At 55.0% G+C, this 24231-nt stretch overlaps 1 protein-coding gene across 1 annotated transcript; it reads right to left on the bottom strand.

Annotated features, from left to right (window-relative positions):
* Positions 1-262: 262 nt before the first annotated feature.
* Positions 263-24231, bottom strand: DAP3 (death associated protein 3). The gene is made up of 13 exons (XM_078880776.1): positions 24156-24231; positions 23115-23164; positions 11175-11330; positions 9647-9748; positions 8450-8558; positions 7761-7853; positions 7276-7406; positions 6025-6105; positions 5139-5297; positions 3506-3565; positions 1443-1532; positions 879-996; positions 263-436 (listed from the first exon to the last, which is right to left on the bottom strand). The coding sequence occupies exons 1-13, from the start codon at positions 24229-24231 to the stop codon at positions 351-353; spliced, it is 1311 nt and encodes a 436-aa protein (XP_078736902.1). The 3' UTR covers positions 263-350.

Below are 24231 nucleotides of genomic sequence, written 5' to 3'. Positions count from 1 at the left end.
AGAGGTGCTACTCGCCAACAGCACATGCCCCAGCAACGTTGAGGCTATACAGGGGATCATCTGACTTACGCGACTGTGCCTGCCTGTACGTGCGTGTGAACATGACTGAGCATCTTCTTGGTTCTTTCAGTAAAGTCACGTAGAAGGGAAGTAATACAATAATAAAAATAAAACATAATAAAATAATATAATAATATAATCATTATTATGTTTTATTTTTATTATTTTATTACTTCCCTTCTACGTGACTTTACCAATGAAACCAAGAAGATGAATCCGAAAGCTTTAAATCGAAATGACTGAGCATGCTGTGCTAAGTATGGCTGAGTACTCGTGTGTGTGTGTGTGGGCTACAGGAAGGTGCTGATTCTCTCGAAGAGGCTCGGGTTTCTGTTGCTGAGGAAGATGAGCTCCTGTCTGCCTTCTTCTGTCCGACCTGGGCGCAAAAGATAAACGCATCATCTTCACCGAAACCGTCGTCAAAACCATCGATGCCCATCGCCATACGCTGCCGTGTTTTCCCCGCGTGTCGGTTTGTGTCACCGTGCGTGTGACGGTGGGTCCCATGCGTCGCTGTGTCTCCGCGCGTCGCCTGCCCGCCAGAGGTCGCAAACGGGTTTTGATTCCTTACCCGTACCCGTACCCGGCCGCACCACGGTCGCAAACGGGTACCCGTTCCCTACCTGTACCCTACCCGAAATGAGTGACAAACGGTTACTCACCAGTGACTCACGGACTACCCGTACCCGGCTGCACCAGGGTCGCAAACGGCTACCCGTACCCGGCTGGGTACGGGTAGCCGGGTATCGGGTAGGGTACGGGTATCGGGTACCCAGTTGCGACCTCTGCCGCCCGCCCGCCCGCCCGCCCGCACTCACTCTTCTCATGCTGCAGCCACTTCCTCTCCAGGTAGTACTGGTAGCAGCTCTCGAACTCCAGCTCGCTGTAGTCGTTCACCTGCACCGGCACGAAGGGGTCCAGGAGGTCGAAGCCGTCCTGGTGGGGAGACCGTGACGTACGCAGTGACACGCAGCAACAGAGGTCAGCTCCGACGTCGACCGTAGCACCGAGGGACCACTTGGTCTATATGGCCGCGCTATGTTTTCTCCGAAGGACCTTTAGCCTAAAAGTCGCTTATTGTTATTATGACGTACCGGTTATTCTCAGGGGCACAGCGTTATTGATACTTTATTTTTACCCCCACATCTGTACCAGAGAGCAGCACTTTCCCTTGTGCTCTGCTTTAGCGACGATGACGAGTGGGCATTGCCAGACAAACCGAAATATTGTTTTGGAATTTTTGACAATTTTTTTTTTAAATCGCAATTTTCACCGATGACATGTGACAACCCGGCTTCAACAATGAATCCCCTGAAACCATCGCCTCAAGTCATCACAATTTGTTGACGGCGAGGTCGGGGGTCGGGGGTCGTGGCCCGTACCTTGCCGAGCAGCTCCTGCGGGAAGTACGAGAGGCGGTTGGTGTAGAGGGAGCCGGTCTGCGTCACGGTGGACACCATCGCGCCGTTGCTCTGCACGCAGGCGCCACATGCGGTCACCGCACCGCCCCCGTTACACAACAACCACAACGGCACGGCCGCAGTGACGGCGTGTTTGGATTTACGGACAGCGCCGTCGTTCTCGCAATCGTTGGGAAGGAACCACCCCCACAAGCTGGACGGCAGTGGCAAACAGGAGGTGAGCGGGCGCTACTCACAACCGTCCAAGCTCAGTTTAACACGTCGGCTTTCGCGACCAATATTATTCATAATCAACGTTTTTGGGTTTAGATCGCGTTATTTATAAATGTGTCGTAACCCTCCACTACCCGACACGGCCAATCAGTAAAAAAGTATCACGTTGACAAATAGTTCACCGCTTTAGCCCACCGGTGTGTTGAAGCGTGAAACCACAACATTTACAGTTTGTGAGTACTGCGACGTTTCGCTGGTAATTGCATCCAGCATCATCGGGCAAGTCGCCAGAATGGTGAGGCTCTCCTCTGTCTCCCGTTCTTATATAGAGCAGCAGCAGGGTGACGTCATCCAAGCTCTGCAGTCCTCAATACATCACGATGCTTTCAGCCAATTAATCGGCGCTTGTAAGTTTTGGGAGGAAACGCACACGTGCGAGCGAGCGGGCGGGCGGGCGGGCGATGCTCTATCCCCCGTACAGAAGGAACAGATGGAGATTAGTCCGCACTGTGCTGCACCGCCATCTCTGGCAAGGCGTGGGCACTTCCTGAACGCCCACAGGAAGGGAGGTTGCACAACATCCGAGCGGTGGATCCACCAACCGTCGCCATCTCCAGGGCGCTGGACCAGAGGCTACGCGCGTAGCCGCCGCCACCGCCGCCTGGCTAACTCCGGTGGAGCATGGTTGGCTACGTACGGCCGCGAAAGAAGGTCAACCTACGCATAACAGCACCACCCACGTATGCTGCACTTCATGTGCACGGCAAGTAGCCAACCGCACTGATCGGGAGGTCTCGTCGCACGGTAAGATCGATTGCAACGGCGCACCTCGCCAAGACGTTCTTACGAAAAAAATGAGGCCACACCGAAAACGTGCGAAGAGTTAGCCGCAAATTACTCGAGCAGGGATTACGTAGAGGGATACTGATGGCCCCCCCCGCCCCCCCCCCATAAAACGAGTCTTGCGGCTCTGCGAGGCTGTCCTGGGGTAAACAAATGTAGCAACAATAGTAAAAGCAGAAGACGTTGCCACATTTGGTATCGTGGTCCGCAGTGCACTGGACTTGTAATCGAGAGCTCAAGGGTTCCCTGAGTGGCGGTTCAAACAATGGGGGGTGATATTCTTGGTTCTTTCGGTAAAGTCACGTAGAAGGGAAATAATAAAACAATATAAATATTAAACAATACAAATTCTCACGACGTTTCGACTGCAACACAAGCAATCATCATCAGGTGTGAAATCCACAGCAAGAAAATATTGTTTTATATTCATATCATTTTTTTTATTTCCCTTCTACGTGACTTTACCGAAAGAACCAAGAATATGAATCCCTGCAGTCACGAAAGCTTTAAATCAAAATTTTATGGGGGATTGAGTTTTTGTAAATCTCCCCCCCCCCCCCGCCACCCCCGCCACGGCCTCTGTCCACCCAGCAGTGCGATTGGGTTCACCGCAGCCGCCCCGATAGGTCCGCGTGTGGCGAGGGTAAAAAGCGTGGGCACTTCTCCCCACCCCTTGCACGGTGTCTTGGCCAGTGTGGAAGAGTAGGCCAAAATAAAACCCTTTCCGAGGGGGCTCCAAGGGCTCCCTCTAGTGGAAGCTCCCTTCTGCCGGCAGCGGCGTGAGCCCACAATTGCGGGGGCTGCGCCTTTACCGGAATCGCTGGATGATCCCAGATTCCAATTTCACAGCGAGGGAGTTTCATTGCGCACGCACACACACACAGACGTCGTAACAACTGCTGCATTGTCCAGCGTTATCGATCCGCTGCTGGATGGGGGGGGGGGGGCGGGGGGGGGGAGGGGCTCACCCAGTCGTTGAGGACGAACTTCTTCAGGTTGCGTAGCAGCGTGACGTCTTCAACGTTCACCTGGTGTGGGGGGTGGGCGGGGGGGGGAGGGGAATATGGTGTGTGGGGCGGGGGGGGGAGGAAGAGGATCAGGAGGGAGACACGGGGGGCAGGAGGATGGCGATTGGAAGGGAGAGTGTGACCGCAGCAGGGACCACAACCCATGGATCTCCAGCAGCCACTGGCTCCAGCCGCGCCGCATGCCCGGAGCTCTCCTTGTTGGTGTGTTTCTGTCTGTCTGTCCGCGCTACGAACCCGGAGACCCGAGTTCGATTCCCGCTCACGGCAAACACCAGCGACGATTATCTGAATCGGTCGTGGGCCTCCCCTAGGTCGGCTCAGCCTCAAATGAGTACCTGGTGCGGTGTGTAGTAAACATCGCCACTGGGGAGACAAAGGCGGCCGGGCGTGGTGCTGCCCACCCATCCCCTCGTGTGCCGTGCCGGCCTTCATAGGTGCTCGCTAACAGCACTTGCCCCAACAGTCTGTTCAGGCTACACGGGGGATCTTTGTCTTTGTTTGTCTGCACCACGGTGGAGCATTGGCGGAGCGGTTAGTCCACTGCGCTGGTGTAGTTCTGGTGTGACGGGAGAACAGGCGGGAGTTGATAAGGAGGGGATGGGGTAAGCCTGGTCATAGCTGGGGGGGGCGGGCAGGCAGCAGCAGTAAGGGTGGTGATCGTGGTGGTGATAGAGGTAGAGGTGGTGATGGGGGCAGCGACAGGGGTAGTGATGATGGGGTGGTAGTAGTAGTAGTGGGGTGTGGGGTAGTGGTGGGGGTGATGGTGATAGTGTTGGGGGGGTAGGCATGGTAGTAGCCGAGGAGTGGGGGCAGTGCATAGGAGCAGCAGGACGATTATGTTGGGCTCGGGGGAGAGGAGATGGCGATTAATCTCGATTAGAAGCTTTCGTGACTGCAGGAATCCATACTCTTTGGTTCTTTCGGTAAAGTCACGTGGGTAGAAAAATAAAAAAAAATAACAATAAATCACGACGTTTCGATCGCAACACAAGCGGTCGTCCTCAGGCGGAAAAAATAATCCAGCAGTGGAACTGCTGAACCGGTTCAGCAGTTTCACCGCCGGATTGTGTTGCGATCGAAACGTCGTGATATATTAATTTTTAGTTTTATTTTAATTTGTCTACCTACGTGACTTTACCGAAACAACCAAAGAGATGGCGATTGTTTCAAGGGAGGAACAGAAGCGGGTTCTTAGTGAAGACGATCGCTCTGTGCGCTGCAGTCGGAGTTGGTTCGAGTGAAGGGGAGGTGAGCAGAGACTGGGTGGCTGAGGTCGCAAACGCGTTTTGATTCCTTACCCGTACCCGGCCGCACCAGAGTCGCAAACGGCTACCCGTACCCGGCTGGGTACGGGTAGCCGGGTATCAGGTAGGGTACGGGTATCGGGTACCCGGTTGCAACCTCTGCTGGGTGTCAGGGTGAGGTCTCTCTCTCTCTCTCTGTGCGCGCGTGGGGCTCACGATGCTGAAAAGGGAGGGATGCGTGACTGGGTGGCAGGGTGAGGCCTCTCTCTCTCTCTCTGTGCGTGCGTGGGGCGTGCGTGGGGCGTGCGTGGGGCGTGCGTGGGGCTCACGATGCTGCGGTCCTCGTTGCGCAGCGACGTGCGTCCCCAGAGCGCGTTGACGCTGTCCACGGCCACCAGCAGCGGCTGCGCCATGGCGGCGCTCTGCTGCTTGAGCTCCTTGAAGAGGGCGCCCACCACGTCGCTCGCCACCTTGGGCCGCAGCAGGCCCTGAGCGCACGGACCGCGACCGCGGGCGACTGTCGGTGACGTCGTCGTCGTTCAAGCCGTCATCGTCGTCGTCATTCAAGCCGTCGTCGTCATTCGATCGTCGGCATCAGCTTTGCCGTCAATGTCATCCGATCACCGCCACCGTCGCCACCAACATCCAAGCGTCATCATCGTTTTTTTGTCAGTCTTCCGATCATTGTCATCGTCGGCATCATCCAATCACCACCACCAACGGACAATCAACATCGTCATCACATAATAATCATCATCATCGTCGTCGTGGTCGTCCAATCGGCACAATGAACATCCCATCTCGCAGTTGATTTTTGGGTCGGATCGTGGGCCGCTCTGAAACATTACCAGTGGTGCTGAAGCGGCGATGCACTGGCCACGTCTCGTCATCACGTGACAACTTTATTCATTGGCTGCGTCGGACGGAGGGAGGTTTTACAACACACATTTTTACTTGCGCAATCTGACCCAAAATTCAACTCTAAATCATAATATCGGTCGCCAAAGCCCACGTGGTTAAATCATCCAATCACTGGCAGCATCATCATCATCATCATCGCCATCGTTACCATCACCCAGTCACCATTAGCATCGTGGGATTCTATTCACGAGCCCCTTGGCTCCTCCTGCCCCTCGCCCCGCTCCCCCCACGACCGCCACACCCCCCCCCCCACCCTTGCCGCCGGCGAGCAGAGTGTGACGGTGCCGCCGTTACCAGCTCGATCATCTCCAGCAGCGGCTTCCCCTGCTCTGTGCTCTCCCGCTTGCTCCACGAGTAGCTGTTCCGCGTCGTCATCTGCACACGCCGTCGCCCACCACCTCCTCCGTGTCAGTGTGGACGGGTCTCGCTGCGAGTCTACGGGTCTCTGTGTGAGTCTATGGGTCTGTGTGTGCGTCTATGGGTCTTTGTGTGAGTCTACGGGTCTCTGTGTGAGTCTATGGGTCTTTGTGTGAGTCTATGTGTCTGTGTGTGCATCTATGAGTCTCTGTGTGAGTCTATGGGTCTCTGTGTGTGTCTATGTGTCTCTGTTTGAGTCTATGGGTCTGTGTGTGCGTCTATGGGTCTCTGTGTGAGTCTATGGGTCTCTGTGTGAGTCTATGGGTCACTGTGAGTCTATGGGTCTTTGTGTGAGTCTATGGGTCTTTGTGTGAGTCTATGGGTCTGTGTGTACATCTATGGGTCTCTGTGTGAGTCTATGGGTCTCTGTGTGAGTCTATGGGTCACTGTGTGAGTCTATGGGTCTCTGTGTGAGTCTATGGGTCTCTGTGTGAGTCTATGGGTCTCTGTGTGAGTCTATGGGTCACTGTGAGTCTATGGGTCTTTGTGTGAGTCTATGGGTCTTTGTGTGAGTCTATGGGTCTGTGTGTACATCTATGGGTCTCTGTGTGAGTCTATGGGTCTCTGTGTGTGTCTACGTGTCTCTGTTTGAGTCTATGGGTCTGTGTGTGCGTCTATGGGTCTCTGTGTGAGTCTATGGGTCTCTGTGTGAGTCTATGGGTCTCGGTGTGCATCTATGGGTCTCTGTGTGAGTCTATGGGTCTCTGTGTGCATCTATGGGTCTCGGTGTGCGTCTATGGGTCTCTGTGTGAGTCTTTGGGTCTCTGTGCGCGTCTATGGGTCTCGGTGTGAGTCTATGGGTTTCTATGTGCGTCTCATGGGTCACTGTGAGTCTATGTGTCTCTGTGTGAGTCTTTGGGTCTCTATACGAGTGTGTGCATCTCTAATGTGAATATGGGTTTCTATATAGCTCATCGGATTCTTCCAGTATCGATAAACATTCTGATATGCGAGTCTGCGGGTCTCTGTGTGCATCTATATCTCAAACGATGGACCACAAAGTGGTGACACAGCCAAGCCACGCACTGGGGAAGCCCTTCTGCTTGTGACTTCTCCCATGACCCCACGACCCCACGACCCCCAACTTGAGTGACCCCGTGGGCGGGACCCCCCTGCCCCCGCCCCCACCTGCTTGAGGAGCCGCTCGTTGGTGGTGCGGAAGTGGCCGAGCCACGACACGGCCTGCATCGGCGTGTCCACCCGGCCCGGCCGGAACGCCGACGGCATCAGCTGCCGCACGTCCTTCAGCCACTGGTGAGCTGCAGCGAGACGAGCGACAAAGGGGTCCCCCCCCCACGGAGCGAGCAGCCCATCAAGACGGGCACGGAGCAACCGGGGCGCGCTGCGGTAACGCACTCGCGTGAGCACACACGAGGCTCGCGGACGCACGCACACACACACACGCACACACACACGCACGTACGCGCACGCACGCACACACACACACGCACACACACGCAAGCACACACGCACACACACGCACACACACACACGCACACACACACACACACGCCCGACAAAGCCATTCGAGCCGCGAGGCGGCGTGAGCAACGCAACTGGGGGGCGAGGGCCGTGCCTCAGACCTCGCCGCGCAGCGTCGGCGGCGACCGTACCGTCGGGGACGTGCAGCACCATCCACCCCTGGGAGGCGCAGTAGTGCACGGCGTGGCACAGAGTCATCGACTTGCCCGTCCCCTTCTTCCCGTCTGAGCGGCGGCGGCGGCGGCGACGGTCGTGCAGAGCTCAGGGAAAACCGACGGAACTTCACGACTCCATTTACCGCGGCTCAGGGGCCGGAGCGCAAAGCGGCCGCCTTAGGGACGGCGGACGGGAACGGACCACGCGCGTGCCTCGGGTGTACCGCCGAGGTTGCCCCGGGAGCGTAAAGTTGTTGACGGGAGGTGCGACGGCCGCTGCTCTGACGAGAGACGCGAGCAACGACGACGACGAGGAGCGGAACTGAATTTGGAAATTTGCACAGAGAGACGCACGGACGGAATTGCACCGAGACACGGGAGGAGGAACGCGTGGATTTTTCTCCGGGTCCTACGTTTTTTCCCTCCACATTGAGAATCAACGTCGCGCGTTTTAGAGTATCTGGCTGCCATAAATGTCCACGCGATGATGATGAGCCACTTCGTTGTGAGCTATCATTTGTGATGACCAGGTCGCTTCTGACAAACAAGAGCTACACAGCTCGGCGGTGACCCCCACCTGCTCAAATAAAAATTGTTTTACGTCTCAAGTTAAGATAACGACGATGCCGACGATGGCCGATTCGCGTTATCTGCGTGCAGGATACAGATGACGTAGCGCACCACCGGCAGGGAGAGGTCGCTGCCCTTGAGGAGCGCGATGAGTTCCAGCGCCGGAGGCCGCACCATCAAGGACGCCTCTTGAAACGTGCGCATCTACACGGGGACACACGCGCACGGGGGGACACACGTGGAGACACACCGCGCACCATGTGCTCGTTCGAGGCCGAGTCGACCTAAGGAAGGCCCAGGACCGGTTCGGTTAATCGTCACTGGTGTTGGCCACGAGCAGGAATCGAACCCGGGTTGCGGGGTTCGTAGGGCAGCGGTCGGAGCGCTGCCGCTCGCCGCACAGGGAGACACGCCTCGTTAAATGTGCGCGCCTGCACCGTGGCACGGGGACACGTGGGGTCACACAGCAGCACATGGGTACACATGGGCACACGGAGACACACAGAAACACACGGGGACATGGGGACACGTGGAGACACACACGGAGGCACAGAAACACACGAGGACGCGGAGACACATGGGGTCACACAGCAGCACATGGGTACACACGGGGACACGGAGACACACTGGGACATGGAGACACAGAGACACACGGGGACACGGAGACACACACACACACAGGGTCACGGAGACACATGGGGATGCAGGGGGACTCGGAGACACATGTGGGGACAAGGACACACACGGATACACGGAGACACACACGGAGACACAGAGACACACGGGGACACGGAGACACGCACGGGGTCACGGAGACACATGGGGATGCACGGGGACTCGGAGACACATGTGGGGACACAGACACATACGGATACACGGAGACATAGGAGGACGCGGAGACACATGGGGTCACACAGCAGCACATGGGTACACGGAGACACACAGACACTCACGGGGACATGGAGACAGACACGGGGACTCGGAGACACATGTGAAGACACGGACACACACGGATACACGGAGACACACACAGAGGCACATGGGGTGAAACAGCAGCACATGGCTACACACGGGCACACGGAGACACACAGAAACACACGGGGACACGGAGACACACACGGAGACACACACAGAGACACACACGGAGACACACACGGAGACACACAAGGACGTGGAGACACACACGGGGTCAAGTAGCAGCACACGGGCACGCGGGACCACAGACCCAGCGCCAGGCTTGAGTGCCCTCCCGGGCCCGGTTGACCCGCGACCTCTGACGCGGTGACCCCCACCTGCTGGTAGAACCTGCGGGGCAGGCCGTGCGGGAAGACGGTGGCGAGGTCGGACGGGGAGATGGTGTAGAACCGCCCCGCGTGGCTCTCCGAGTGCAGCGCCTGCAACCAAACGCAGGCCCCGTTCATCGTCAACCCTCCGTCATCATCATCATCAACCACCACCACCAGCATCCTTTTAATCCTCCCAGCAGCAGCAGCAGCAGCAGCAGCAGATTTTGGATAGCCATCGAACAAAGACGGTCACCGCATCGCACGCTGTCAGACGCGCTTCTGCAGCCGTCTGGAATGCTCTTCCTTACGATATTAGGACGCTACTTGAGCTGTGAACTTTTAAATCTAGATTGAAAAGTACATGTTTTAGAACTGCTTTTTGTGTCTAGTTTGTTGTCCTTCCCCCGCACCTCCGATGAGCATGGTTGGCTAAGTACGGTGCGAAAGAAGTTCAACACACATACATCCTTCACGTGATCACCATCACCGTCGTTGCCGCAACCTTGTCGTCAACGTCGTCATCATCACTCTCACCGTCATGATTTTGTGCGTAACGTCACGCGGCCATTCTCACTCGCGATCGCGTCACGCTCGGCGGAGTCGCAAACGCCGCGAGTGCAGGCCTCCCTCGCTCTACGCGGTAGTAGGAGTAGTAGTAGATGCTTTCCAAAAAAAGGGGCGCACAAAGTGAAATTGTGTAGCATGGACCCACATGGTCACCCAACGCACAAAGCACCGCACGAGGAGACAGCTGCCTGCAGAGTAGCACACAGAGTAGCACCAGAGTACACACACACACAATACACACACACAGTACACACACACAGTACACCGTGTACACACACACAGACACAGTACACACACAGTACACACACACACAGTACACAGTACACACACAGTACACACACACACAGTACACACACAGTACACACACACACAGAACACACACAGTACACCGTGTACACACACACAGCACATACAGTACACACACAGTACACAGTGCACATACAGTACACACACACAGTACACAGTGTACACACACACAGTACACGCAGAGTACACACACACAGTACACACACACAAAGTACACAGTGTACACACACACACACAGCACACACAAACAGCACATACAGTACACACAGAGTATATACAGTACATACAGTACACACACACACAAAGTACACATGCAGTAAAGACAGTACACACACAGTACACACACAGTATACACACACACTACACACAGTAAGCACACAACGTAGCACCACGTCCGACCGCATATCCATCCGCACGTCGAGTGAATTCCAACCGCGCGATAAAGCGAAGTTTTTGGGTAGAAACAGCTTGGCCGCACGGACAGCGCCACGCATCACCAACCCCGCGTCGAGCGAGAGGGGACCCTGCGCCGGGGGTTGACTCAACTGCACCGAGCCATCGCTGTCGCGCGATCCGTGCGTCCGCGACCCGGACCCGTTGCCCGGCTCTCCCTCACGGCGGCAAGTGAAAAAGCCGCTTCCCCAATGGCGCCACGACTCACCGGATCGGCCTGCGCGGTCCGGAAGATGGCGCGCGGCTCATTGGCGGTGATGTCACGCGGATCCTGGGGGGTGACGGCGGCGGTGAACTCGGCCTCCGGGGCGGCCGACGCACAGCACGCCCGCGCTCCGGCGTGCAGCAACCGGCTCAACGGACTCTACAATGGGGGCACGGAATACGGGGGGGGAAGAGGGGTGGGGACTGAGCGCAGTGTGTGGTGTCTTGTGGGCAAGACGTGATGCCCTCTGCTCACGACTGTAGATCCACGAACGCTCCCTGGAGGGGGGAGGGGCCATTTCGAAATAACAGTTGTGGTCATCCCGTGACCACCGCTAGTTGTTTCTCTCCCGTGGCCACCAGAAGTTGTTTCCATCCCGTGACCTCTGCTAGTTGTTTCTGTCCCGTGACCTCTGCTAGTTATTGCCCTCCCATAACCCCCGCCAGTTGTTGCCATCCCGACCCACAGCTGTGTCGTCTGGACGGGACTGAGAACGCATCGCGGCTTCACATCACAGTCCACACCCCCCCCGCAGCCCACCAGTCGGTCAGCCCCGTTCGCTCGTTACGAGGGACAAGGGGTATTGGGAAGGAGGTCGGTTTTCTGCTTTGTTTTTTTGTTTGTTATTTTAATGGTGCGGGCGTTTAATACAAGAGGTGACGGTCGCCCTCTCGATCCACCTTGGAGACAGATACTCCTTGTATCGGCTGTGCAGGGATTGCTGCACGTCGTTCAGATTCATTTGGAATGAATTTGTTAGAACATCAGCACCAGCCATAAGAAGGAGGAGGAGTGATGGAATAAAAAAACTAAACTAATTTAGCGCGATGGGTTAATTTTTCCTGTTCTGTGCAGTCGTTGGTGACCATGGCTGAGACCATCGCCGTGTGACTTGTTGAGACCCCGGTTTAAATCGCTGCGACCGTAACCCGGATTCGAACCCAGGATCTCAGCGGTGCGGGCTCAGCATCTCTTGAGCTGAGTCAGTGGCCACCTCTACTTGGATTGGACTTTAGTGAAGGCAACCGGATGCACCTGGCTGCGTGTTCTGCGTGTATGGCGATGTTTCTAGGTATCCGCAAGTGTGTCAGGCGATCCTTCGTTATGTTGAGAAACACCGCGAGACTCTTAAGGAGCAAATTTCGATTTAAAAGCTTTCGTGACTGCAGGGATTCATATTCTTGCTTCTTTCGGTAAAGTCATGTAGAAGGAAAATTATAAAATAATACAAATAAAACAATAAAATTCTCCCTTCTACGTGACTTTATCGAAATAACCAAGAATATCTTAAGGAGCATTCAACATCTTTAACGGTCGCGAGCTCTCCGTGGTCGCAATCAGGTACCCGTACCCGTACCCTACCCATTACCCAGCCGGGTACGGGTAGCCGGGTATCGGGTAGGGTACGGGTACCCGATTGCGACCCTGGTGCGGCCGGGTACGGGTAAGGAATCAAAACCCCTTTGCGAGCTCTGGTGCATCCCCACGTGTGTCTCCACGTGTGTCCCTGCGCGTGTCCCCGTGTGTGTGCGTGTCCACGCGTGTTCCGTTCCCGTATCTCCCCATGTGCGTCCATGTATGTGTCCGTCTTTGTTCCCGTGTGTGTCCCTGTGCGTGTCCCTCCCTTGTGTCCTCACGTTTGTCCGCGTGTCTCCACGCCCTCCATGCGTGCCCTCGCGTCTGCTCAGAGCATGTCATGAAACATTACGAATAGCGCACTTAAATACGTCCGAAAAATCCTCCAACGATAACGAATCGAACCGTGAATTAAATTTGCCATCGCTCTGGCGGCACAGCTCATATTAATAACGGAGGAAATTGAAAGGGGTAGGATTTTTTTTTTTATATACAACAAATTGCGGTTCTGGCTGGCAGGGCCTTTTACAGAAACATTAAGGGTGACCTTTAGGCTGAAGCGGCGATCCTTTCATTTCGCGCGCCAGAAAATAAAATTGAATTCCTTTTTTTCCCCCTCTCGCTTAACAATTTTTTTCCGCTCCCCTTCTCCCCAAACGGAACGCGACGAGAGCACCCCCGACGTGCATCGGCACGTATCAGCCGCCGACGACGAGAGACACCTCCTCCTCGTCATCGGTGAATGTCGAGGTGGAGGCGGTATCTGTCACGAGGGTGAGGAGGTTAATTGCCCACGTGGTCTCCCTCACCTCCCCACCGCCCGTCACTAAGGCCTCCCACCAACCGTCCCACCTGCTAGCCCACGAGCCTTTGGCCTGCTCACCTGCCTGCTAGCCTGCGAGCTAGTCCTTTAGCTTAATAGACCATGAACTAGCCCAGCATCCCGCGAGTTCGCTAGCCCCCCAGCTCACCAGGTCCCCTGCTCTCCCACCCACTCGCTAACTATCCCCCACAGGTCACCAGCGAGCCCACTGGCCGCTCACTCGCTTGCACGCCTGTTCCCTCGCGTTGTTTTCGAGAGGGGAGGGTCGCGTGGAGGTCGCGTGGAGGTCGCGTGGAGGTCGCGTGGAGGTCGCGTGGAGGTCGCGCCGTGAACGAGCAAGCGAGTCCGCTCGAGGCCGCTGGACGCCGGCGTCCGTCGCGCGGCCACGACACTGTACGCATGCACTGTACGCATGCACTGTACGCATGCACTGTACGCATAACGCTGCCCTCGCGTTTCCACGTCGCCGCATCCCCACCGCTCCTTCAACGGAGGAGAAATCGCAAAACGACGCCAACTCTCTCTCTCTCCTCTCTCTCTCTCTCCTGAAGCCCTCTCGTCGTGGCCGGCAGACCTCAACACACGCAACTGGGTAGTCTGATGCCGCGTTTCACAAACTCAGCGGGCCCCAATCGCATCGCAGTACAGCCGCCGTGCAAAAGTAGCTTGCCGGTGCACTGTGGATAAATTGCACGATCGCCCACAATCCACCAGGACGGCACCTCATGGGTTCGCGCATTCAATGTGATTGGTGTTAATGAAGCCTCGGCAAGGCCTGGCGAGACTGTGGGTTGCTCAGCTGGACAGGAAGTGTTTCACCCTCATACAGGTTCATCAGTTTTCCAGAGAGACAATATTACCACCGACAACGATCATGACGACGATGCCGACGACTTTAAAGATGCTACTGCTGTTGCTATTGTTGATGAAGATGCTGCTGCTGCTGCTACTGAGGATGTTGTTGACAAGGACGATGCTGACATTGATGATAACCTGCTGCTACTTTTGCTGTTGATGACGATGAAACTGCTGCTACGGACAATGATGCGGTTGATTTTAATCATTAAGATGATGATGATGATGAAACTGTTGACATAGAAAATGATGGAACTGTTGACACCAATGATGATGCGGATGCTGCTGCTTGTACTGATGACATACCTGTCAACCCATACGTTTTACCCGTATTCTTGTACAGGGAAACTGCGTTTTCAGGTCCACACGGTGGTTTCAATACAGGCCAACAAAAATAATAGTCTATTTGTTTGTGTTTCTCCTTTGTGATGGGACCGTATAAACAGCCTACAACTGGTGCAAGAATAGGCTAATAAAGTGTAAGCAGGTGAACTGTTACAACGTGTCAGTCTGAGTGATTTTTCAAGACACTACAATAAGGTAGGACACCGAAAAGGGGCTGTGATGATGAAGACACAGTCGGCACTGATGATGCCAACGCTATGATGCTGATCTTGTTGCTGCTGCCGATTGCTGATGATGACGACGACGATGCTGCTGCTGCTGACACCATCTTCACCGTTTGCCCTTCGGAGACACGAGCTTGCGCGATTGCATCCGTGTCTCCCGGTGCCGCTCTCTCTCTCGGACGGGCGTCATCAATGACCGCTTAACGCCGCTGCCGCCCGCCCCCACCCTCCGCAACGCCAGCACCACCGAGGTCGCTCCCCACCTCCCGTGACCCGACGACCTTTAGAGTCGCGTGGCACGGGCCGGCTCGGGGGACCGGCGAGATTTAATCAGCGGCGCCGTGGGCGTCGTCGGTGAGAGGGGAGGGATCGTGGCGGGGATCGCGTGCGGTGCGTGCGGAAAGAACCCCTTGTCGATCCACTGCTGGATGACGGCAACCGCCCCCCCTCCACTATCCGTCGCGGGGGTGAATCGACCACGTGCCCCCACGCCGGTCGGCGCTGGTTGAAGGCGGGGTGGGGAGCGTAGGGGACATTGGAGCAGAGCGGGGCGGGATTCTGCTGCGCCGCTTCTCCGCCCAGGGAGGGCCGATTTGATGAATGACGCCGCGCGGAGTCCTCCGACAGGAGACTCGGCACTCCGCGCGACATCACGGCGAGATTAAAACTAAAAATAAATATATAACGAGCGCAGACACTCTCACGCGCACACGGAATCGGCCACTAACTCTGTCGTCACTCCAGGGCTCACGGAGCGAGGGAGTGCCGAACGTGTCGTAAGCACTCACCGCACAAAGACAAAGACACCCCCGGGTAGCCAACGCAGACTGTTGGGGCAAGTGCTGTTAGTGAGCACCTATGAAGGCCGCCTTTAATCTCCCCAATGCTGATGTTTTACACACCACACCAGGAATTAATTTAAGGCTGAGTCGACCTAGGGGAGGCCAAAAACCTATTCAGACATCCATCACTGATGTCACCCGTGAGCGGGAATCAAACTCGGGTTGCTGGGTTTGGAACGCAGCACGTTAACCCATACACCACCGTTCACCCACGTTGCGTTTTGCCCTCACTAAGACTCATAATTTAGCCAGAGACAATATTATCCCAGCGCAGCGTGCTAACCACTCTACCACCGCCCCACCCGCACTAAGACAAAAATCCCCCATATAGCCTTAAGAGACTGTTGGGGCAAGTGCTGTTAGTGAGCATCTATGAAAGCCAGCACGAGACAGAAAGGGGTGGGTGGCCAACACCACGCCCGGCCGCGTTTGTCTCCCCAGTGGCGATGTCTTATACACATTGCACCAGGTACTCATTTGAGGCCGAGTCAACTTAGGGGAGGCCAAGGACCAGTTCAGATAATCGTCACTGGTGTTGACCGTGAGTGGGAATCGAACTCGGGTCGCCGGGTTCGTAGCGTAGCGCGCGAACCGCTGCGATTAATATACAACAAAGACAAAGCTCCACCATGTAGCCTTAACCCCCCCCCCTGCCTGCACACACACACGGCCACACCGCGCGGTAGCTCTCTCTCTCCTCCCTCGACTCAATCGATCAATAACCCCACCCACCTCCTCTTTGGCGGTTGGCCTCCGCCCCCGCCCCCCCCACCGGCCGCGTCTCCCCGAGCGCGCGGACGCTCGCGCAGATTTCCCAGAGCTCCCCGTGGGCTCCGGTGATTCATTAGCAGCGCCACTCGTCACCAAGTTTTTGCCCGGGCACCCCCCTCCCCGCACACCCCCCCTCCCCGCACACCCCCCCTCCCCGCACACCCCCCCTCCCCGCACACACCCCCTCCCCGCACACACCCCCTCCCCGCACACACCCCCTCCCCGCACACACCCCCTCCCCGCACACACCCCCTCCCCGCACACACCCCCTCCCCGCACACACCCCCTCCCCGCACACACCCCCTCCCCGCACACACCCCCTCCCCGCACACACCCCCTCCCCGCACACACCCCCTCCCCGCACACACCCCCTCCCCGCACACACCCCCTCCCCGCACACACCCCCTCCCCGCACACACCCCCTCCCCGCACACACCCCCTCCCCGCACACACCCCCTCCCCGCACACACCCCCTCCCCGCACACACCCCCCTCCCCGCACACCCCCCCTCCCCGCACACCCCCCCTCCCCGCACACACCCCCTCCCCGCACACACCCCCTCCCCGCACACACCCCCTCCCCGCACACACCCCCTCCCCGCACACACCCCCTCCCCGCACACCCCCCCTCCCCGCACACACCCCCTCCCCGCACACACCCCCTCCCCGCACACCCCCCCTCCCCGCACACACCCCCTCCCCGCACACACCCCCTCCCCGCACACCCCCCCTCCCCGCACACACCCCCTCCCCGCACACACCCCCTCCCCGCACACACCCCCTCCCCGCACACACCCCCTCCCCGCACACCCCCCCTCCCCGCACACCCCCCCTCCCCGCACACACCCCCTCCCCGCACACACCCCCTCCCCGCACACACCCCCTCCCCGCACACACCCCCTCCCCGCACACACCCCCCTCCCCGCACACCCCCCCTCCCCGCACACACCCCCTCCCCGCACACACCCCCTCCCCGCACACCCCCCCTCCCCGCACACACCCCCTCCCCGCACACACCCCCTCCCCGCACACACCCCCTCCCCGCACACACCCCCTCCCCGCACACACCCCCTCCCCGCACACCCCCCCTCCCCGCACACACCCCCTCCCCGCACACACCCCCTCCCCGCACACCCCCCCTCCCCGCACACCCCCCCTCCCCGCACACACCCCCTCCCCGCACACACCCCCTCCCCGCACACCCCCCCTCCCCGCACACCCCCCCTCCCCGCACACACCCCCTCCCCGCACACACCCCCTCCCCGCACACACCCCCTCCCCGCACACACCCCTCCCCGCACACCCCCCCTCCCCGCACCCCCGCACACACCCCCTCCCCGCACACACCCCCTCCCCGCACACACCCCCTCCCCGCACACCCCCCCCTCCCCGCACACACCCCCCTCCCCGCACCCCCCCCCCCCCACGGACGTTGCCGGATCACGGCAACAACGGCACTGCAAGGCGCCGGTCTCGGCACCGGTGGCACACTTCGTGCTCCTTCCCGAGTCTCCGTAGCTGTTCGTAATTTGAGTAAAATAAAATCCTGGTTTTATCCTGCGCTGCTATCGGCGTCATGGAGAGCAAGAGTTCGCTCGGCTCTTCATGGACCGTTTGTCAAATCATTAGTCTATGGGCAATTTTAGTTGATGGGAAATGTTAGTCTATGGGCAATCCATAATATAGGTTTTGGGTTAGATCGCGTAATTATATAAATGTGTCGTTAAAACCTGCCACCACCCGATACAGCCAACTAGTAAGGGTTGTCACGTAAACAGAACGTGCCAATTCGTCACTGGTACAGCACTAACCGGTGTGTTGGAGAGCCAAGCCACAACATTTACAATCTGAGTACGACGTGTTAAACTTTCTATGGGCAATGTTAATCTATGGGCAATGTTAGTCTATGGGCAATGTTAGTCTATGGGCAATGTTAATCTATGGGCAATATTAGTATATGGGCAATGTTAGTCTATGGGCAATGTTAGTCTATGGGCAATGTTAGTATATGGGCAATGTGAGTCTCTGGGCAATGTCAGCATGGAGAATTTTAGTCTATGAGCAATGTTAGCCTATGGGCAATGTTAATCTATGGGCAATGTTAGTCTATGGGCAATGTTAGTCTCTGGGCAATGTTAGTCTCTGGGCAATGTTAGTCTATGGGAAATGTTAATCTATGGGCAATGTTAGTCTATGGGCAATGTTAGTCTATGGGCAATGTGAGTCTCTGGGCAATGTTAGTCTATGGGAAATGTTAATCTATGGGCAATGTTAGTCTCTGGGCAATGTTAGTCTATGGGCAATGTTAGTCTATGGGCAATTTTAGTCTCTGGGCAATGTTAGTCTCTGGGCAATGTTAGTCTATGGGCAATGTTAGTCTATGGGCAATTTTAGTCTATGGGCAATGTGAGTCTCTGGGCAATTTTAGTCTATGGGCAATGTTAGTCTATGGGCAATGTTAGTCTATGGGCAATTTTAGTCTCTGGGCAATATTAGTCTCTGGGCAATGTTAGTCTATGGGCAATGTTAGTCTATGGGCAATTTTAGTCTATGGGCAATGTGAGTCTCTGGGCAATTTTAGTCTATGGGCAATGTTAGTCTATGGGCAATGTTAGTCTATGGGCAATGTTAGTCTATGGGCAATTTTAGTCTCTGGGCAATGTTAGTCTCTGGGCAATGTTAGTCTATGGGCAATGTTAGTCTATGGGCAATTTTAGTCTCTGGGCAATGTTAGTCTCTGGGCAATTTTAGTCTATGGGCAATGTTAGTCTATGGGCAATGTTAGTCTATGGGCAATGTGAGTCTCTGGGCAATTTTAGTCTCTGGGCAATGTTAGTCTCTGGGCAATGTTAGTCTATGGGCAATGTTAGTCTATGGGCAATTTTAGTCTATGGGCAATGTGAGTCTCTGGGCAATTTTAGTCTATGGGCAATGTTAGTCTATGGGCAATGTTAGTCTATGGGCAATTTTAGTCTATGGGCAATGTTAGTCTATGGGCAATGTGAGTCTCTGGGCAATGTCAGCATGGGCAATTTTAGTCTATGAACAATGTTAGCCTATGGGCAATGTTAATCTATGGGCAATGTTAATCTATGGGCAATGTTAGTCTCTGGGCAATGTTAGTCTCTGAGCAATGTTAGTCTACGGACCGTATATAGTATGCCACTGTAGTCTGCGCTCTTTCAACGGAGGAACAGCAAAACTGCACGAACATTATCTCTGCCGAAGCCCTCTCCTCGTGGCCAGCAGATCTCGACATTGGCATCGAGATACTGAACACATTGCTGCTGCTGCCATCACACGCAAGAATAGAATTTCACAGAGCCGCACAACCCCTCACGTTAGAGAACGTGGATATCACTGAGCTTCCGCCGTGATCCCTTCAATGGCAAGTCCAGTTTACGGCACTGCACGCGACCTACCGATCGACTGTGGTGCGAACATTTAAACTTCTAGCGGACAGAGGCATCGACGGGAGGGGGGGGGGGTGATTTAAGAAAATTGCCCCCGTTGATAATTGTTTTTTTACCCTTCTATCTGGCAACAAAACTGACACCTTTTTTACAAGGAGTCATGTTTGCATAGACCACAATACCTGCAGTCATAATGCAAACAAAAAACATAACTCTGATAATGTATGCACTGTCCTTGAAGTTGTAAAAAAAGGTGTCAGTTTTGTTGCCAGATAGAAGGGTAAAAAAACAATTATCATATTTCGATTTAAAGCTTTCGTGACTGCAGGGATTCATCTTCTTGGTTCTGTCGGTAAAGTAACGTAGAAGGGAAGTAATACAATAATAAAAATAAAACTAATAAAAATAAAACATATGTTTTATTTTTATAATTTTATTACTTCCCTTCTACGTGACTTTACCGAAAGAACCAAGAAGAATTATCATATTTTTTACTGGCAAATTGCCCCCGTTGTTTCAACCGCCCACTTTGGCCGGGAAGATGGAATCGAACCGGCGACCACCGTCAAACCGCCGTGGCAAGCAGCGTCCTTTTAAAGCCAAACGATCCGTTTGACGGCGTGCGCAATTTGCTGGCGCCGGGGCCCGGCGTGACCACCCGAGAGGCCCTATCAACCGGGGCCACCTTTGCGCGCGAGCGGCCAGCGTCGTAATTGGCTTCTCCGGGCCGTAGCGCCGTGGTGTGGGGGGTAGATTAAAGGGCCCTTCTCCCCAGAGGTACGGCTTTACAATGCCAGGCACCAGAATCAGTATGGGATTAAAATAAGCGGCCTCTTTGTCATCTATTTAGAATTTCTTTTATTTATTTTTTCCCCACGCCACTCATGCGTCGCGTTTTATTCAAGTATATCGCCCCCCTCCCCCCCAACAACACCCCTCCCCCATCACTACTCCAGCATTTAGATCAGTTTCTATTCTTTTTCAAACGTTATTTTGTTCCTGTTCGGAAATTTGGAAGCCACGGCTGCGATTACGATTGACCCTCAGCGATACGTTCACCACAACGTGAAACAAAAAAATATATATTTGAAGTCAAACCCGCAGCCCTGATCGTTACAACAAACTCAACAAGAATAACGACACATATTGCTCCAGGTGTGTATTTATATTAGTTGTAACTGTATTATATCGTGACGAATTGTTCTGTCATTTCCTTGTTGTGCTGCTCTGGCTATATATTACGATTTGACTTTAATATCCTACGTAATAATAATAATAAAAAAACCATTTACGCTGATTTGGCCGCTGCTGTCTGATGTATCGATTTTAAACCCAGCTCTCCATTTGTAACTCCACTGCTGCATGAAAAACCTTCCCAGGCCATCCCAATCCACAGCTAGATAGATAGAGGCCTTCCCATACATCACCACGCCGCTCAGCGCGTGCTGGTGAAGAGGCGGCAACTTCCGGGCCTGCTTCAGATGCCACTCGCCACGGATGCTGGCCGTGGCCGAGAATCGAACTTGTGCAGCCAGGTCATGTGCTAACCACTGCGCTAACGCTCCGCAGACAACCAATCGGTACCCAAGATTATGCATGCCTTGTCAACGGACTTGTCGGAAGGGCAGCACGGGTCTCCCTGGACAAGGAAACTCTCATCTCAATAACCTGCTGTATCTTCTTGGTTCTTTCGGTAAAGTCACGTAGAAGGGAAATAATAAAATAATAAAAATAAAACATAATAAAATTAAAATTCTCACGACGTTTCGGCCACAACGCAAGCAGCCGTCCTCAGGTGAAGAAACAGAGCTGTCGGAGAGACAGCTCTGTTTCTTCTACGTGACTTTACCGAAAGAACCAAGAAGATGAATCCCTGCAGTCACGAAAGCTTTAAATAGAAATTTAACCTGCTGTATATTAAAAGTTAAATCATTAGGTCAGGCCAGGTGGCTCAGAGGTGATCGTGCTGAGCCGGCACCGCTGAGATCCTGGGTTAAGTTTTAAGTAAAAATGTGTTGTGTCTTACCAGGTGAGGGCCCAAGAGAGCAGGGTGAGTCTCAGTCAGAGGTCGCAAACGGGTTTTGATTCCTTACCCGTACCCGGCCATACCAGGGTCGCAAATGGGTACCCGTACCCTACCCGCGTATCGGGTACGGGTATCCGATTGCGACCTCTGGGATGAAGCCATGTTGCAGGCGCGGGTGGGTTGATTCTAGGAACTTGAATTGTGAGAAGAGACAAGACGCTGGGAAATGAGTGACAAACGGTTACTCACCAGTGACTCACAGCCTACCTGTACCCGTACCCGGCCGCACCAGGGTCGCAAACGGGTACCCGTACCCGGCTGGGTACGGGTAGCCGGGTATCGGGTAGGGTACGGGTATCGGGTACCCGATTGCGACCTCTGGTCTCAGTTTAACACGCAGGCATTCACGACCAATATTATCCATAATACAGGTTTTTTTGTGGATTTACTCTCCAACACACCGGTGTGCTGAACTAGTAACACATTGCCCTGTTCTCTTTACGTGACAAGCCTTTCTAATTGGCTGTGTCGGGTGGTGGCGGGTTTAACGACCCAAAAAAAAACCTGTATTAAGGATGAGTCTCATTTGGAAGAGTGACCCTGAGGCCTTGTAATGCGAGTAGGAGGGTGATGATTGCTGCTACATGTGTGTAAAATCCCAGTTGAGTAACTTAAGGGTAACTTTCCAATTCGGCAAGTTTGGACTCTGGCACCGGTGGCCAACTCTTGTTTGTGACGTCACGGGATCATTAACGTCTGCTGTGAGCGAAGCAGACAGCACGAAATACGATTACAGTCATTACACACCGCAGTGTTAATCAGGGCGGCCACTGGATTCAAACCGTGAACCTCTGCAACAAGCTGTGAATGCGCTACCACTTGGCCATGTCACCACCGGGTTAATATCCAGGCTGCAAACGTTTGCAATTAAACTGGACTCTCAAGTGTGGAGTCCGTCACCAATAACTGGCAAAATAAACCCATCGCATCATATTCGGTTCTGCGTTGCAATCACGTGCAATGCTATGAGACTTAGAAATATCAGACTGTCTGTCATGCGATGAACATTACTCTCAGTGGCGGCGCTGTTGGTCAAGTTCCGTTCTTCTGCTGTGTGGAGACGTAGTTCTGTGGTATTAACTTCCACGGTTCATACTGCAACATAGCCGGTTGCGCTGCAAGAGTTTCCGAATTGAGAGTTCTTCTCAACGCATGACACCGATGGCACAATCATTTTTTAAGTTCAACCGCTGAGTCGCTTGAGTAAATTGATGCTGCACGGAACTCACCAGCTGATCTGCTCGCAGTCGCACGTGCAATGACTTGAACAGCGCCATGCCTGAAACAACAGCGGACGACGTGTGAACGTCAAACGTGAAAACTAACCGCACGGCGAAATGGGGGTTCAGCACCAGAGATGGGGGTGGAGGGGGGGGTATTGTACTGGGGGCTGATGGATCATGGCTAGCGTCCGGTTGAATACTTTGTATAGTGATGGAATTAGGTACTGCATTAGCAAGGTTGGCTACGTGCGGTGCGAAATAAGTCCAACATACATCCATAGGTATTGTAATGACGGTGTGTATCCATCACCGAGTCTCTGGACTCTTTTTCAGGAGGGACCTGCCAATTTTCGTAGTCGGGGGGCGATGGGTGCCTTGCATAATCCCGATTGCCCCGAAATATCCCAAGCGCCGCTCGCCACCCAGTGACGGAGACGTCGCCAGGCTGAGAGGTGCACCTTGAGGGCCACACGTGAAAATGTCACAAAAAAGTATCGCTGACAGGTGACGGGACAGCCCCTGGTGCCATGGGTTGACCCGAGGTGAACGGCAGATTCACCAGGCGCACCGGCAAGACGAAAGAAATGACGGCAGCTAGGGAACTTCGCCCAGCAGCTTAAACGCAGCGACGACACGAACTACCGCAGGAAAATCCAAGCGAAGCAACGGCACTCATCTGTTTACAACACCTGCAGAGGTAGTGCTGAACATTCCACATTCATATGGCGGAGGCGGGAGGGGGGGCAATTCTCCTCATAGAACCACCGTTGCTCTTCGACCCCCCACCCCCCCATCAAGTGGTTATTAAACAACGCAACACTGGCAGCCACAATCACAACAAACCCAGTCAGTCAGCGCCGTACACGCCAAGGTCTATCGCGAGCCGAGGTCACCGGGGCATGATCGGCGGTGACATGAGAGCGGGCGAAGGTGGAGGGGGGAGCATTGGGGTTAGGACGCTAAGGGGGAAGGGGGGGAGCAAGCTATAGGGTTGGAGCCTGGGTCAGGTTCCCGTGGGAAGCGAAAAGAAAGTCCGCAGTTCCGCACCTGCAGGCAGCCTGGAGAGCGTGGCCGTGTACGCCCTGGGCGCAGCCATCTTTGCAGTGGTGGGGACGCGTTGCAT

Source organism: Lampetra fluviatilis, chromosome 59, assembly GCF_964198595.1.
Source record: "Lampetra fluviatilis chromosome 59, kcLamFluv1.1, whole genome shotgun sequence".
NCBI classification, from domain to species: Eukaryota; Metazoa; Chordata; class Hyperoartia; order Petromyzontiformes; family Petromyzontidae; genus Lampetra; species Lampetra fluviatilis.
Note: the sequence above shows the minus strand (reverse complement) of the source record. Positions and strands in the feature narration are given on the sequence as shown.

Bases quoted from the DNA above. Each gene is read 5' to 3' on its own strand.
- DAP3 (XM_078880776.1), bottom strand. From the start codon at position 24,231: ATGCAACGCGTCCCCACCACTGCAAAGATGGCTGCGCCCAGGGCGTAC. The intron at 11,331-23,114 runs GTGAGTTCCGTG...CCCCCATTGTAG, and splicing joins GACTGCGAGCAGATCAGCTG to AGTCCGTTGAGCCGGTTGCT. The intron at 7,854-8,449 runs GTATCCTGCACG...GCCGCCGCTCAG, and splicing joins GGTGGTGCGCTACGTCATCT to ACGGGAAGAAGGGGACGGGC.